This window comes from Sitophilus oryzae, unplaced genomic scaffold (genome assembly GCF_002938485.1).
Source record: "Sitophilus oryzae breed Bouriz unplaced genomic scaffold, Soryzae_2.0 scaffold_75_pilon_pilon, whole genome shotgun sequence".
Lineage (NCBI taxonomy): Eukaryota > Metazoa > Arthropoda > Insecta > Coleoptera > Curculionidae > Sitophilus > Sitophilus oryzae.
The window spans coordinates 20,346-37,475 of NW_022147373.1; the positions used below are offsets into that span (position 1 = coordinate 20,346).

Here is a 17,130-nt window from a genome sequence, read left to right on the forward strand (position 1 = left end):
CTCGGTACTTCGTTCGGTTACGTATTGCTAGTATAAAATGGCGGCTTACGGCAGCATAATATAATCAGAGTTTATTTTCTTCAACAGTTTTTTCAAAAGAATTATTCAAAGGCACTTTGGCTCCCTTATTCCGGTATTCTTTAACTAAAACTTCTCTAGAGTTGATTTAAATGCAGAAGATTTGGTAGTAAGACGGAATATACATAAATAATATTTAACTTTTAATTTATAATAATTCTCCGACGAAAAAATTAATTGATTTCCATAGACGACAACAAAAAATACAGAAGAAACAATCTAGTTTAAAACTATAACGATAGACTATCACCAGCACTTTCGGATAATTTATTTTCTACGATGTCCAGTACAAACATGGCCTTTTAATGCAGATTGTGTAACAAAGCTCTTGGGACACACTAAGCAACTATATGGCCTCTCTCCTGTATGATATCTCATGTGAATTGTTAAGGTATATCGTTGACTAAATCCTTTATTGCACAGTGTGCAAACGTATGGCTTCTCTTTGGTGTGGATCCTGGTGTGAATTTTTAAGCATTTCCGCGTAATAAAACTTTTATCACAAAATTCACAGCCATATGGTTTTTTTCCTTAAAAACAAAGACACAAATTAAAATTAATTTGCGACAAAGAACTATTGTATAGTGGTATAAACTAGAACTTCCATTATGTAAGCAGAAAATTTGACAAATTAGTTTCCGGCTCCATAAATACGAATACAAATATTCGGAAAATTTGAAAATTATTCATATTATTTATAAATTTGGAAATAATTATTTCCAAATTCCAAAATTTCTAAAATTATATTTTAAGGACTGGTAGATCTCGATAAAAGAAATATATTTTTTTACAGTTCAAATAAATCCAAAATAACCTAGTTATTTTAGTTTAAAAAATTAAAAAAAAAAATTTTTTTTGCTTAAATTTGGAGAACCACTGGATCTTTTCTGGGCTTTCTTTCTTGTAAATTTTGTGTTTTACTAAAAAAAATAAAAAAAATTCCAATTTGCACTTATTTAAGACTCACCCTGTATAGGGGTAATAGTTAATCAAAGAGTTGTTTTTGCCCTATCTTTAAAACGCCCTGTGCAATAATTTCGGGAGATTTTTTTTCTTGGTTTACTCTGGTTGTTATGTTTTCATCTGTGTTTTTTATGATTTTAGTTTTACTGTAGTTCATGTGGAGTCTATACTCCTGGCTGCTGTATCCAGTTCTTCCAACATTTCCACCAGTTCTTCTTTCCTTTCTGTTATTAAGGCGATATCATCTGCATATCTTAGGTGATTCAAGTATTGTCCACATATTTTGCCCTATCTTTAAAACGCCCTGTGCAATAATTTCGGGAGCAAATTTTCCTAAAACATTATTTTTTGATATAGCTGAGCTCTGAGATAGCAAAATTTAGCAAAGTTACAGTTACTAAAGTTACAGTTACCACCAACAAAATTTGCAATTATTTCAGTTTTCATCACTATTTGATATTACTTTTTAATATGAAGAGGTGGCTTTGATGATTATTGTTCTAATGGCATATTAAGGCCACATTCGATATTTATTCAATACTCTATCTCTATCTATTCAGCCTCTTCGGTCCATCGTTGAACATAGGCCTCCCCCAATCTCTCCACTCTTCCCTCTCTGTCGCCGTGCTCATCCATCTTGTGCCTGCATGTTTCCTCAGATCGTCCGCCCATCTCATCTGGGGTCTTCCTCTACTTCTTCTATTCTCCCAGGGCCTCCAGTTTATGATGCATTTGTTCCATCGATCACCCGTCTGTCTGACATTGTGACCAGCAGAGACTTTCATTTCAATTTTGCTACTTCACTTCTAACATCCCTTACTTTAGATTTTCCTCTGATCCACTCATTCCTTTTTCTATCTGCCAGCATTATATGTAGCATTTGTCTTTCCATGAATCTTTGAAGTTTTTGTTACCTTATCCATATTTGATTTTGTCAGTGTCCAGGTCAGGGATCCGTAAGTAAGTACAGGGAGTACATTGATTATATACTTTGGTTTTGAGGTACTGTGGATGATTATCTTTTTGTTTTTTTAATATGTAGCTTAATTTTCCAAATGCTGCCCAGGCCAGTCTTACTCGTCTCTTTATTTCAGCTGTTTGGTTTTCTTTTTCCAGTTTAATCATTTGTCCCAGATATATATACTCTTCAACTTGTTCTATTTTTCTTGGTTTATTCTAGTTTATTTATTTTTTCATCTACTGTGTTTTTATGATTTTAGTTGTAGTGCAGTTCATATTTAGGCCTATTCTTCTAGCTGCTGTATCTAGTTCTTCCAGCATTTCTACCAGTTCTTCTTCCTTTTCTGTTATTAAGGCGATATCATCCGCATATCTTAGGTGATTCAAGTATTGTCCACATATTTTTGATACCTTTTTCTTCCCAGTCTAAATTTTTGAAACGTCTTCTAATGCCTGGTTAAAGAGTTTAGGGGATATTGTATCACCCTGTCTGACACCTCTTCCTATGCGAATTGGCTTTGTTCCTTCGTGGATTTTAATTGTTGTTGTTGCTTCGCTATATATGTTGGCTATTAAGTCTGCGTATCTGTAATCTATCCTGCTATTTATTAAGGAAGTTTTTACTAAATACTCTATACTAAATTTAAAAAAAAACGTTAAAGAATGATGATATAGTCTGTAAAACGAATAACTTTGAATTTGACAGTTCCCGCGGGCTTTTCTAGTGTTAATTTTATTAGGTTAGTAACTTGCGGCCATGCTGACGCAATGCCGTCTCTAATAGAACAGCCTCGGAACGAGATTTATGACGTCACGCTAGTTAGAAACTTCTGAATTAATAAATGTGGTGAATACATGGAAAACATAATTATTCCTCGTATTTTTGGTTTGTATTTTAAAATTATATATAGTTTACATGAAATATACATAATATACAGTTAATAAATACAATATAATATACCCTATTTATAGTAATAAATGCTTTGGCAGACAAACTATGAACCATACAAATACGGCAAATGTTTTACAATATGGCTGAAATCGTACTCTATAGTCAATGTAGATAGTTTTGTGTTAAGAATAATGAATTTAAAAAAATATGTGGTCATCTTTTGACAAGTTTATATTAGTTTATTAATTGCAGTAAACATTTATAATATATAAATAGAATTTTGTGAATGTAAATAATAATGCATCACTATTAGTACATATTAGATGTTTTTGTTGAAATTAGATCGATTTTCGAACACCAAAATTTAAAATATATTTTACATTTTACCCATTATCGTATGTACCACCTATTCATTATAATAATTATGTTTTCCATGTATTCTCCAACATATTTATTAATCCGTAGTATCTAACTAGCGTGACATCATAAATCTCGCTCCGAGGCTGTTCTATTAGAGACGGCATTGGTCTAATATTTAGAAATGTCAAAAGCTGACATTTTACTTTTTGTCCCATTATGACATTTCATTGATAGATTTTTTTGCAGAAGAGAGAGAAAGTCACTTGTTTTATTATTTTCCTTTTCTATTCCTTGAGAAAGTAAAAGAGTTACCTATCTGATTCGTTCAGGCACTCAATTTAAAGAATATCAGTAACTGTTTTGACAGCGGGATTTTATATTTGCCATGTTGGTAAAAAATAACGGTCAAAATTCAAAGTTATTCATTTTATAGACTATACAGTCTTGGTTATAATAAACTTTAAAAATAATAACACAACTAACGATATTAAGAAAACATAACTGTATTAGCTAGATATACAAACAGAAAATAACTTGTAAAAAATAACCTAATACTTTGTAATGTCTCACTGGCTGCTGCAACTGTCTGTGGACGTGCTTCATACTGTCAGTTAACTTAAGCTATACAAATATTATTGCGTTATGTTTACCCATTGTTCTTCAAGGACCAAGAGAATTTCATTTAATGGAGCTGGTGCCACTTCGCAACCGACATCTCACTGTTAAGCGAGTCCCAAACGTGTTCTATTTGCCCAGTTCATAGTAGCACAGATTATACAGATTATAATCTTTGTTTTTTCTTTATTGTTTTTCGTGGTTCCAATTTTCGGAATCGGGCACTAGTTAGGTGACTAGTTTGCGCACATAGCACGCCCACTTATGGCTTTTACAATTGTGTACAGCGCCTGACCGGCACAGTTATTAGAGAGATATCGGAAAACTGAATAGCGTCATCCAGTATTTACGCGTACCTTATCATGGTTACGGTACGCGCGAGGCGCGATCAATTTTAACGCAATAACTTACCCGATAATAACGTTACCGCCTGACGTAATTTGCGGATCAATTACAAGCGCTCTTTCTAAATAACCTCTGATAACGTTTAAAATTGCTTAAAATGGAGCGTAATTGCGGGTATTTGACAACAGGAGCCGGCCGGCGAGATCTTTTATTTAGGTTATGTTTGAATTGTTTTGAATTGTACTTTAGTTTTGTTAGGTAATTTGATATTTAAGTAGCTGGGATTAGTTTTAATTAAATAAATATGGCCCAAAATATGGATTCCACCTCTTCCAGTATTAAAGAACCTATAAAGAGTCTCAGGTTTACAGCGGATGACGACTTAGCCCTTCAAGAGAATTTGTTGCTTGTTGCCTAAACCCACTGGCAGAGACGTTGAACAATAAAGCACTGGAATAAGCACTTTAGCCCTTTGGTTTTAAAATGCCTAGTAAATAAAACAATTTCAAAGTTTTAAATTCAAAGTTAGGTTAAGTTTAAATAGCGGACGCGACGCGATCAAATTCTTTCGATCCGATAACTATAAATGAAGAGTTAATACCACCTCACGTAAAGGAAATAATACCTGGCCTTATTAACGTCCATGCACGCTATTCGGTTTAGCGATATCTCTCTGTTACACTGTTTATTGTTATTTTACACCAGTTTATTTTTGCACGCAGGAAATTTGACTCGTTTTGCACATCGTCATAAAAAACAATTTTCGTACCACGAATTAGGGACAAGATTTTGATCTGTATACTTATAGGATACCTAATCTGTGATAGTAGTATTTGAACGAGATAGAGTTCACAATAGTCATCAAAAACCACCACGCCATGCGCCATATTGAAAAATAACAGCAAAAACTAATGATAATTGAAAAAATTGACATGAGTCAAATAGCAAAATGCTCAGGAGACCAAAAATAATGTTTTAAAGAATATTTCTCACGAAATTATGGCGCAGGGAATTTTAAAATTAAAAGGTAAAAAACAACCCTTAAATTAAAAAAAAAACCCTGTAAATTATACCGGCCAAATACTAAAGTTTATAAATATTGAGTTTGTGAATTAAAGTTGATATACAGGGAGACTCTTACATAAGTGCAAACATTTTTAAGAATTATATTTCGAAAAAAAAAAAAAATTGGAATTTTGAATAAAAATTGGATTTTTGGATTTTGGATAAAAAATATAATTTCTTGATAATATGGCAACATGGGTAGTTAATAAAATTTACAAGAGGAAACCCCAAAAGATCGGTTAAAGTCTCATGGTTTGTCTCAAAATTTGGGTTGGTTGGGGCCGGGATCAAGAAATTAGCTCCACCTATAACTTTTAATTTTTTCAGATAAAAACGAGAGATTTTGTATGATAGTCCTATGCATAAATTAGAATTCATTGACGTATTCTTCAATTTTTTCAGTCACTTCCTGTTTCACGAAATAATTACAACCAGTTTGATTTTTAAATGGCAGCCTCAGTATTTTTTACTTTATTCGATGAAAGTGACGCTCTGAATAGAATTGACATCATATTATGTTAACTTTTGACTTTTTCGCTCAAAACAAAATTGTATTTTAAATTTCAATCTAGAGTTACCATTGGTTGTGTTAAAAAACACTAATTTTTAATCAAAGTTTTTTTTTTGTTTTTTTTTTTGATCGTCTAATGTTTTACTGTCTTATTCTGGCCAGTTATAAGATGCCTAAATCGTTTTTGTTAATCGCATCTCAATTTTCAAATGGAACAAGGATGGCTCATTAGCATGTTTAAAAAAGCATTTTTACGAATAATTTGATACCACACTTGGTATTTCAGTCAAATTGTCATTTATGAATCGTATATTGCAATTTCAGATAAACCATATTCAAAAATATCCAAAGTTGACATATGAAATATCAATCTATTCAGAGTGTCATTTTCTATCGTAAAGCGCTGTAAGTAATATGAAGTAAAAAATACCAAAGGGTGCCATTTAAAAATCAAAGTTGTAGTCATTTCCGGTAAAACAGAGGAAGTGACCGAAAAAAGTGAATACGTCAATCAATCCTAATTTATGCTTAATGTACTAACATACAAAATTTTTTTTTTTTTTTTTTAAAAAATACAAAAAAGTTATAGGGGGTGACCACTTTTAGAGACGCACCCGGTATATTATAAAACAAGATGTTATCAAACTAATTTATAGAATAGAATTGTCTTTTTTAACTCATCCGGTACATAGTTGATAATTAAATAATCCTTACCAGCATGAGACATCATATGCTCTTTCAGGTTCTTCTTCAAAAGAACTTTTCCGCAAATATCACAGCAGTACCTTCTGTACCGACAAGGAAATCTGGGATCATCAGTGGCATGTCTCTTCTTCAAATGGGCCTCCAAATACCGATAACAGCTTAAATTTTTCAGGCAAATGTTACATCGAAACTCCGATTCGTATTGCGGATCGTGACTTTTCACGTGCTTCTCAAACCACAGCTTTTCTCGGAATTTTCGTCCACAGTGCGGACACAGATATTGGACGATGGCTTTTTCGTGAACGTTTCTGATGTGATAGTAAGGAATATTTGAAACAAATTTTCTGTCATAATTATTTACATTGAGAAGTGTTTTGGTTGGTGGATGTAACTGTGTTTCTGGAACTTTTTAAATGACGGAAATGTTTTACTGCATGTGTCCAGCAGTGATACAAAATATATTTCCCGATTCTAAAATAAAAGTAAGTTTAAATTTCAATATATCAAATTTAGTTTACGCGACATTTATTACCTTTGTAGTCAACTACCAATTCTGGAAAAATGAGTAAGGAGTAAGAAGTAGAGAACCAGAAAACTGCAATATTACTTAACAATTTAAGAAGTTTTGATTAGCGTTGTTAACAGGTGACTAGTTCGAAATTTCTACACAGATAGCGCTAAATCGAAACATTTTGGAAACAAGGTTTCCATTTATTGTCGATTAATTTTCGAAACACGTGTTTCTCTCTTTTTAGACACAAATATGATATAAAGTAGATGATTTGTGTCCGACTCCATGTCGACTTTATAAAATATTGAACTAAAATTCGCCATGTTAGCTACTAATAGCATTTTTAACTAAAAATATATGTTTTTATCGACTGTTGAGGTCGACTCAGCCTTAAATGAGTACTTAGGATTCACAATCCTGACGTAATAATAGGCGGTTGAAGCGTAATACTAGCCACATTACCTTCCTTGTATACCGAACAGCTCTAGCATAGCAAGCTGCACCTTGCTACTCCCAAGGCCGTTAAACTGCTATATACAGGAGCTATTATTATTATTATCGACTGTTGAGCTTGTGTATAAACTCATTAGAACGCGTTCTACTTACGTTAATTTATATATTTGTATTTTTTTTTTTTTTTTTTTTTTTCTATTTAAAAATAAAAAGCTATATTTCAAACAAAAATATTTTGTAACAATAGCAGATAATAAATAATGATATATAGAATGGGCATTAAAAATATAGAGGTACCGTATGATCGAAAAAAACGGCGTCCAGTTGGCTGGAAATGAACATCGATGACATTTCCATATAAATTCTACATATAAAATGACAGCGATCTTCATTCCATAGCCATCACTTTGACGCCGTTTTTCTCGATCATACGGTGCATTATTAAATTAAACTGATGAATTTGCTTTTTTATGAGACATTTTTGTGCGAGAAAACCTAAAAACAAAGATTTTAAGACAAAAATTATGGGGGAAGTCGACATTGTTGATGGTTGTTTCATTTTGAAATCCACACACAGACATAGACTATTTTAGTTTGGTAGTTTGTTTCTTCATATATTTAGAAACAGTGGCTGATGAAAACGAGAACATCTTGGACACAAAATTGCAGAAAATGTTTCAGAACATTTCCTCTAAAGTTTTGATTCCGCATCGAAACATTTTAGGAAACAGCTAGTGCCACCACATTGATGGAAACACATAATATAAATAATACTGAATATAATAAAGCCATATAAAATATACAGGGTCCGGCAATAATGCGTCGGGCATCTGTAGCTCCTAGAATAAAAAACTTGTGAATTTTGTTTAAGTGTAAACATAAAGTATGTACAAGGATGTATTTCAGGAAAATATTTTAACTTCTATAAGGAGGCTCAAAAGTGTGGAAGTGGATCAGGATTATTTTTTTTTTAAATGGAACACCCTCATATTATTGCATTTTTGGCTTCCCTTTCAGATCACTTTACATAATCCTAAGATGTAGGTAGATATATGTCGACAGTTTATGAGATATTAATAAATAAATAAAAATATATATTTTCAACCTTTATTAAAAATTATTACAAATACAAGAACTTGTCTAAGAAATCAAAACTATATTAGATATTTACTTTATGGTCTATATTTAACTTTGCTATAAATATCGTAATCTTAAAATCATACAGGATATTTTTAGGAAATTCTAAGGCCAACCTTTCTAAAATATAAAACAATTTTTCTTTGTTTTTTTTAATGGAAAACCCCTGTATTTTATTTTTTCCACTAGATGGAGAATTATTAAAAATGAACATTTTTTGTATTTAAAGTATTTCAAAATTTTAATGGTTTCGCAGATACAAGCAGTATTATCTCATATGGCTCTCTCAACAACGGTAAAATACGAGAGGAAAATTATTGGATGGCTTTGGTAAAAATTTACTATGGACAATGCCATATATGAAATATAAAGAGCCACTGAATATCTGCAGACAACCGTTAAAAAATCTTGAAATACTCTAAATACAAAATGTTTATTTTTTTTTTTTTTTTTGATATAATTTTATTTAATGAAGAAAAAGTTATTTTTATATTTTAGAAAGTTGACATAGAATTTTGAACATCCTGTATATTTGATACTATATTTTATTAACAAAATTAAGTACAGACCATCTAAAGTAAATACCTAATATAGTTTTTGATGAATAGAGGATAGTTCTTGTATTTTAATAATATTTTTAAGAAGGCTGAAAATATATATTTTGTTATTATTAATATCTTGAAATATAAGTATATTTACTCATATCTTAGGATTATCTAAAAATAATCTGAAAAGTCAAAATACAATATTATACAGGGTGTTCCATTTTAAAAAATCATCCAGTCCACTCACTACTGAGGACTCCTCTCTCTCAAAAGTTTAGATGTTTTCTAGAATACATCCTAGAACTTATGCTTTAGATTTCCACTGAAACAAAATTCTTAAGTTTTATTCCTAGGAGCTACAGATGCCCGACATTATATTTTGCTGGACCCTATATAAATTTCCTATTGTGGCATACCGTTTCCATTTTGTATCAAGAAACAGAGACACGATTATTAGAAACATTATCAAAAATGTGTCCAAAAATGCTACTTGGGATATGCTCGATCCACACTAAATTTGGCTCCCAGTAGTTAAAGGAAATGGTATGAATCAGCAGGAATAAAGGGTGGATTACAACAGTCTTTGCACAGGACATATGGCCGTCAACTCTATTAAATGCCACCTTAACAAGTTCAAACTGCATCAAGGAATTTGCTGTAGACTCTCTAATACACTAAAGATCCTGAAGCAACAGAGCACATTAAGAGGTGTGTGGTTCGTGAACGAACTAGTTTCAATGAACTATTCCGACTCCGGAATGAAAGGAACTGGTTCCTGGTTTCTCAAAGGACTATTTCCTCAGGACCTATTCCTGGATCGAGACTGTGACCGATATATAATATTATGCGACGGCGACGGATCGGCTAGCGCGCGTAGCCGGATAGTAGGCAGGAGTGGGGCTTGCCAGCCGTACGTTATCAGATCCGGACCTGAAGGAACTAAATAAAAGACTAAACTGTATTCAAATTCAAAATGCACCGGTATAAACAAATGCACAGTGCGTGATCAGCACGTGTCAGGCGAGAACCAGCGGCGAAATCTACCCTGATTGGCCGGCCGGCCATAGAGCCGTTGGGGTAGGCGGTTGAGATTTTTTACAGGGTCGGCTTGCATAGCGCGTTAAGGAATACTGTTTGATAAAATAAAAATGCTTTTAAATTTATTCCCAACCAAGCGAGTAAAATCAGAACAGTCAACTATTTCAATAATAATTGTTGATCACTTCGTACAAGTTACAAGTTACAAATAGAAAATAATATTTATGTTTGCATAAAATATTTTTTAAAGTAATACACACGTACCTACTACAAAAGTCAAAGTTATATATTTTATATAAAATTATTATTTTGTAAATGTTAATAAAATTATAAATTTTGTAAATCTAATTTTAATTTTTTAATTGACTAGTTTTTCAAAAAAATGTCGTTATACTTTAAAATGGATAATACTAAAATGTATTAAATTATGTTATAATGCAGTTGGTCTTTTAAATGATGTAAAAACGTTTACATCATTGCATTTTTTGCAAATAGTATTATAGAAACAGATACCTATTTATACCGATATTCAGATATTGCTGTCAATAATGGAAATAAAAATCAGTGAGTACAGGTGGTACTAAATATCAAAGATAATTATTTTAAAGGACAAATTAAGCCCTTTTAAAAAAAACCACCAAATTTGTTGGAATCGGTTTATTAAAGGTAATGTAATATTTTAATAATTCCTACCTTGTCACTTTATTTCTCTAATTATATGTAGTTAATAATTAAAGGTAATTATTAAGAAAACTGGAAATCGTCCGATTTTCACCAAAATTGGTATACACCCTATTTTGAGGTCGTAGATTACAAACCTGAACATTTTTCCTGGCGATCTCTTACCGTTTTCAGAAAAACGGAAAATAGTTTCAACATAGAATTTTACTTAATTTCTCATATTTTTAAGGTTTTCTAGCACATATTTTGTTAGGTATTCAATAAACAATGAGGTTTTTGCTATTTTCTGTTACTTTTTTAACCAACTCTATGCATAATAGAGGAAAATTTGCTAAATTAAATGTGTAGACAATCTGAAAATGTTGGGTTATGTGCTTCTGACATTTAAAAACAACGTTGCCAATGCTGAACGTAAATTTTGCGTGTTTTTTTCGCTCGTTCTGGGATTACGAAAGGCGGTTGCCGGAGGAACGGCTCCTTCACATAACTGCTATTTTACCAACGAGATCTGACTATTTATAACCACGAAGTGACACGAAAAAGTTTTGTTTGCATTGGTTACAACTTCTATGCGAAGGGTGTTAATCTTTTTTTGTTATATTATATAAAAAAAAAGATTAACCCCCTCCGCAAAAAAAGATGAAACCAATGCAATTAAAACTCTTCCATGCAACTTCGTGCTTATAAATAGTCTTTATATAACTTCTTTGCGAAGGGGTTTAATCTTTTTTTTAATATAATATAACATAAAAATATCAACCCCCTAAACATAGAAGTTGAAAGCAATGTAATTAAAACTCTTAGGCGTAACTTTGTGGATATAGGTATATTTAACTATTGTCAGATCTCATAATTGGTAATTTATTTAAAATCCCTAATCACCCGAAAAAATTCAAATATTTGTCTCTCTCATTACATAGGAGAGAGAAAGAAGAATATATGAAATGTCAAACTTCCATCTTCCATGTCAAACTCATCCAACTCCAATTTTCTTTGTTATTTTGTTAAGAAAAGTGTTTTTCAGTAAAAATTTGGACATTTTTCAGTCCTCAATCAAGTGTGGCTTTTAGATAAACTATGATATAATAAAAATACAGTGAAATTTTTACTTTATAGGGCTGAAATAAAGAAAAATTCAATGTAGAAATTATTTTCCCTTTTTCTGAAAAACGGTTAGAGACCGCTGGTTGGTTAGGTTTGGTCAGATTCGTAATCTAAGACCTCAAAATAGGGTGTATACCAATTTTGGTGAAAATAGGACGATTTCCAGTTTTCCCAATAATTACCCATTTATATAATATAAATTTCCATCATAAAATATAAACAATAGTAAAAAAAAATCATAAAAATATACATAATAATTTTATGATTTGAAATATCCGACCTTAGTGCGGTCCTGGTTATATTACTACAGCGTTCCTGTTCACGTGCTTGCCTCATGTCTCTGTTTACGTTTGGTGCATCTTGGGGTTGAATTTACTTTAGTTTACGAAGGTACGAATCGGGGCAGCACGATCTAGGCGGGACTGGGGAGCGCCAGCCGTATGTTATCGGATCCGAGCCTAAAGGAACTAGAGGAACTAAATAAAAGACTAGTTTACGTATGGATCAACCAGCGCGATTGATGCTAGGCAGGCGTGGGGTGTGCCAGCCGTATGTTATCGGATCCGGACATAGAGGAACTAATTAAAAGACTAGTTCACGGGAATCTATTCAGTCGGCAGATCCGATATATAATACAAGGCGACGACGATGGATTCGGCCTTGTCTATTGCCACAGCCGGCGTAATTACCACAGAAAATTGTCGTGGATACTGTTTTTGATTTTTAGTTTGTTTTTTACATATTTTATGGGAATGTTTCACTTTAGTTCCCTAAAATTAAGAAATATCTTATAAAACTATGTAGATATTCTGAATTTTTAGACAAAACCAAAAAGCTTGAAGTGAGGAAAAATGCAATTTTTCGTAAATTTTTTGTAATATTTGCTCCAATTGATTTGTGATATAGTTTTTTAAACTCTGATTTGGGTTTATTTTTTATTTTTTTATCTGCAATAAAACTTACTATATGTTTTTAACATACACATTTACACGTCTCGTTCTATCTCCGTACATTATAAAAATTACACAGATCATACTGTGAATAGTTCTGACTGACAACGAAACGCGTTAGCAAGCAAGGGGGATGTCAATGGTAGTCGGGAACTATTGTGAACTAAAAACCTAGTTCAAGGAACTATTCCTCTGAAGGAACTAGTTCCTCCCAAGGAACTAGAATTCCCACCTCTAGAGCACATATTGTCACTGTGAGACTCTGGATCGCAAGCAACATATTTGGAAATAAAGGATAGAATCGGAAGAACTATAATATCATCCTTTCAAGGACATACGGGGTACAAGATTCGGGACTAAGCGTAAACATAGAAAGGAGACAACACACAATTACAAGAAAAATGAAACATCGTCATTTTTTGATGAAGTTTATTATAATTTGAAAAATTCACATTTTGTCAGATTTAGTAACCTACCATATTTACTATTGTATTATTCGTCTTAGAATTCTGATGTATCATGCATGACCTAAGGTCATCATAAAAATCTTAATGTATAACATTGTTTCATACGGAGGAAAATATAACCTGAGGTAAGTTTTTATAAAAGGTATAAAAATATTTTCAATCTCAATTATAAAAATCATAGCAACATGAAATGGCAATACAGGGTGTTTCAAGAAACGCATGTGCCATCTCTCATAGAGAGATTCCTCACGCAAAAATAAGATTTATCATTTATATCAACATAATATGTCTGATTCTGCTTTGTTTCTTAACTAGGGTGGTTAAAATCTTAATTTCATTTCGATTTATTATAAGTTCTTCCAAGAGCTTTTAGCGATTCATATGAAATTCTGAGGGTAAAAGTTAGTTAAGTGTTATAGTATAGTTTAGTACCAAAAAAGTGTCAACAGATTCACCAGGGTGGTGCATATGGGTAATCACTAAAATATTTTTGTAAAAAAACACATGCGCCATTGCTGATTTTTTTTCTTGTTAGCAATATTATGTAAGAAAATTGTGTTGTTTCATCAAGAAGACTAAAATAGACGAAATATCAACAGGCGACTTTCAATCGGCATCAAACAGGCTATACAACTGGGTTAAGAAGAAAAAAAAAGCAATGGTGCACAAGTTTTTTTTTCAGTAAAATATTCCAGTAATAACCCATATGCACGTCCCTGGTGAATATGTCGACATATGCTGTGTCTACGAAATAAAGCAGAATCGGAGATATATTTATACAGGGTCAGTTTTCTACGATGTTCTCTATGGGTATCTCGGGAACTACTGGAGATAGATGGGAAAGAATTGCAGTTTTGTGGGGTCATAAACATGCGGTTTTCAGATTTTTGAAAAAGTTCATGGCTTACTAGACACTTTGAAATAAACAAATTTTGGCTATTTTAAAAATTGTCCCTAAATCCATTATAATCTATTTTAGACAAAAAGTTTTCAGATAAAAGTTATTGATAATCACATCCTTAATGGGATTGTGTCCTCCGTTTTTTTCTAAAGCTTGTCATTTTTGACATATGACACAAACATATGTTTTTTTAAATGGAAACCATAGTTGGCCATGACTTCATAGCGCTAAAAGCGCTAAAAGCGCTACTAAAAGCGCCATTTTTTAAGCTTTTTAGCGATATAAGCTATAATATGTTTCTTTAAAAAAATTACTGAGTTATAGCCAATTCTTATAATTTTTAAACAATTTCACTTAGTTAGCCATGGAAACAAGTTCAATCGTCCTTTCTCTCAGAAATGTGAAACTGTCACATCCAAACTTTATAAATTAAAATAAACAAAAATCGTAAATATGATGAATTTTTCAAATGAAGAAACAACTTATGAATTTCCAAAGAACGGTTGACTATGGCCGGTCGACTTTAATAAACTTCTCCCGTACCGCCTTCGAGTGCCTCTCTTAATTCATAAGTTCTTTTGTAACCCTTATTTGTTAACCATACCGCCTAAAAAAATCAAAAATGGATAGGTCAGGTAATCGGGGAGGCTCATGCAATCGGTCCACCTCTTCCTATCCCTGAGTTTGCATAATTATGATATAAATAATTTTTAACATTTCTTTCATTATTAGGGGGAGTGTCATAATGAAAGTCACTCTATTGATGCGCGAGTCTCTAAATTTAACTTTTCTAACATGTTTTGAAAACCGTTCTCTAAAAAACGTAAGTAACATTCACCGGTCAACGTATCCTCGAAAATGTATGGCCAAGAAAAGTTGAACCAATAATCCTACACGCTTTTCTTCATTTTAAAAATTCATATTTACAATTTTTGTTTATTTTAATTTATAGAGTATGGATGTGACAGTTTCACATTTCTGAGAGAACTGACGATTGTTATTTCTATGGCTAACTAAGTGAAATTGTTTAAAAATTATAAGAATTAACTATAACTCAGTAATTTTTCGAAAGAAACATATTATAGCTTATATCGCTAAAAAGCTTTAAAAATGGCGATTTTTATGAAGTCATGGCCAACTATGGTTTCCATTTAAAAAAACATATGTTTGTGTCATATGTCAAAAATGACAGGCTTTAGAAAAAAACGGAGGACACAATCCCATTAAGGATGTGATTATCAACAACTTTTATCTGAAAACTTTTTGTCTAATATAGATTATAATGGAATTAGGGACAATTTTTAAAATAGCCGAAAGTTGTTTCTTTCAAAATATCTAGTAAGCCATGAACTTTTTCAAAAATGTGAAAGGCGAATGTTTATGACCTCACAAAACTGCAATTCTTTCCCCATTTAACCGACTCTCTATCTCCAGTAGTTTCCGAGATACCCATAGAGAACATCGTAGGAAATTCACCCTGTATAAAAAATAAATCTTATTTTTACGTGAGGAATCTCTCTACGAGGGATGACACATATTTTTTGAAAGACCCTGTATAATGGCAATTGGCAGTGAATGAGGGTGTCTTCCTGTAAGTTATTTACTTGTATGAAAAATAAAATAAATAACAGGAAAGAGATATCATTACTAGCTAGGCCCCAAGCATTTATGGCTTTTCAGCAAGGTTCGCGAAACATAACTTTTCGAACAAAGTCCGCATTCATAAGGCTTCTCTCCAGTATGGTATCTCATGTGGATATTCAAACTCCCCTTTTGAGTGAACGATTTTCCACATATTTGACATACAAATGGTTTCTCCTTGGTGTGTACCACCCGATGATGAGTCCGCAGTAAATTTTTCGTTGTAAAACTCTTTCCACAAATATCACACTGAAATGGCTTTTCTCCCGTATGAATACGCATATGGTCTCTAAGACTAGATTTCGAGGTGACATTTTTGCCGCATATATCACAAACACTTAATACTGTCTGACCGGTATGAGATTTTTAAATGAACTTTATACGATTTTATGTGCATGAATATTTTCGAGCAAAAACTGCAAGTGTAATGAACTTTTGGTAATCAGGTTCGTGAGTTTTCTGATGTTCTTTAAAGTACTGTTCGTTTTTGAAGGTTTTCTTACAAATGTCGCACACCAGTCGCACCCCGTTATGCTTGAATTCCTCGTGTTTCAAGAGCTCATATCGAAAATTGAAACCTCTGTGACAGTGAGTACAAAGATGCTTGAACTGATTGAAATGAATATTGTCGATGTGACGTTTCATAACGTCTTCTTGTACAAATTTCCTCTCACAAAATTGGCAGACAAACTTGAATTCCTTTAAGTGAACGTATTTTAAATGATGATCAAGCATATGTCGCAGTTGGAACAGTTTGCTACAAAACTGACAGGGTATTTTCTTTTCTCTGTGCGTTCGTGTGTGTCTTTTTAGTTTCTGAAGCGTTGAAAATTTCTTGGAGCAATGGCCACAGCTAAAAATTATATTACCATCTTCAAACCTAAAAATATAGTATTTAGTTTATTGTGATTATGTACAGGGTGGATTAACAGTCGATGGCAAATTATAGGTTTCTCGAAAAGTGATATTATCAAATACCTGCATTTCAATCAAAAGATGGAAATTTTACAAAGAACTTTTTCAGTCATTCTTCAAAATGCCTAATAAAGACAAGTCAGATTGCACAAAACATTTTACGCGGAATTGGTATAACTAAAAACTAATCTAAATTTATCCAAGGAACATTTCTTGAACTTCTCTTTCAAAATTAGGAAATGTCACAAAAGAGTAATAATTTTGTTAATGAGAGTGTGGCCAAGGAAGAGTAT

At 32.3% G+C, this 17,130-nt stretch overlaps 1 protein-coding gene across 1 annotated transcript; it reads right to left on the reverse strand.

Annotated features, from left to right (window-relative positions):
• Positions 1-117: 117 nt before the first annotated feature.
• Positions 118-16,657, reverse strand: LOC115888473 (gastrula zinc finger protein XlCGF26.1-like). Its single transcript, XM_030908218.1, has 3 exons — positions 16,426-16,657; positions 6,504-6,899; positions 118-608 (listed from the first exon to the last, which is right to left on the reverse strand). Exons 1-3 carry the CDS (start codon positions 16,655-16,657, stop codon positions 346-348), a joined length of 891 nt encoding a protein of 296 aa, XP_030764078.1. The 3' UTR covers positions 118-345.
• Positions 16,658-17,130: the final 473 nt, after the last annotated feature.

Bases quoted from the DNA above. Each gene is read 5' to 3' on its own strand.
- LOC115888473 (XM_030908218.1), bottom strand. From the start codon at position 16,657: ATGCTTGATCATCATTTAAAATACGTTCACTTAAAGGAATTCAAGTTT. The intron at 6,900-16,425 runs GTAAGAAAACCT...TCATTTAAAAAG, and splicing joins GCGACTGGTGTGCGACATTT to TTCCAGAAACACAGTTACAT. The intron at 609-6,503 runs GTAAGGATTATT...TTTGTTTTTAAG, and splicing joins GCATATGATGTCTCATGCTG to GAAAAAAACCATATGGCTGT.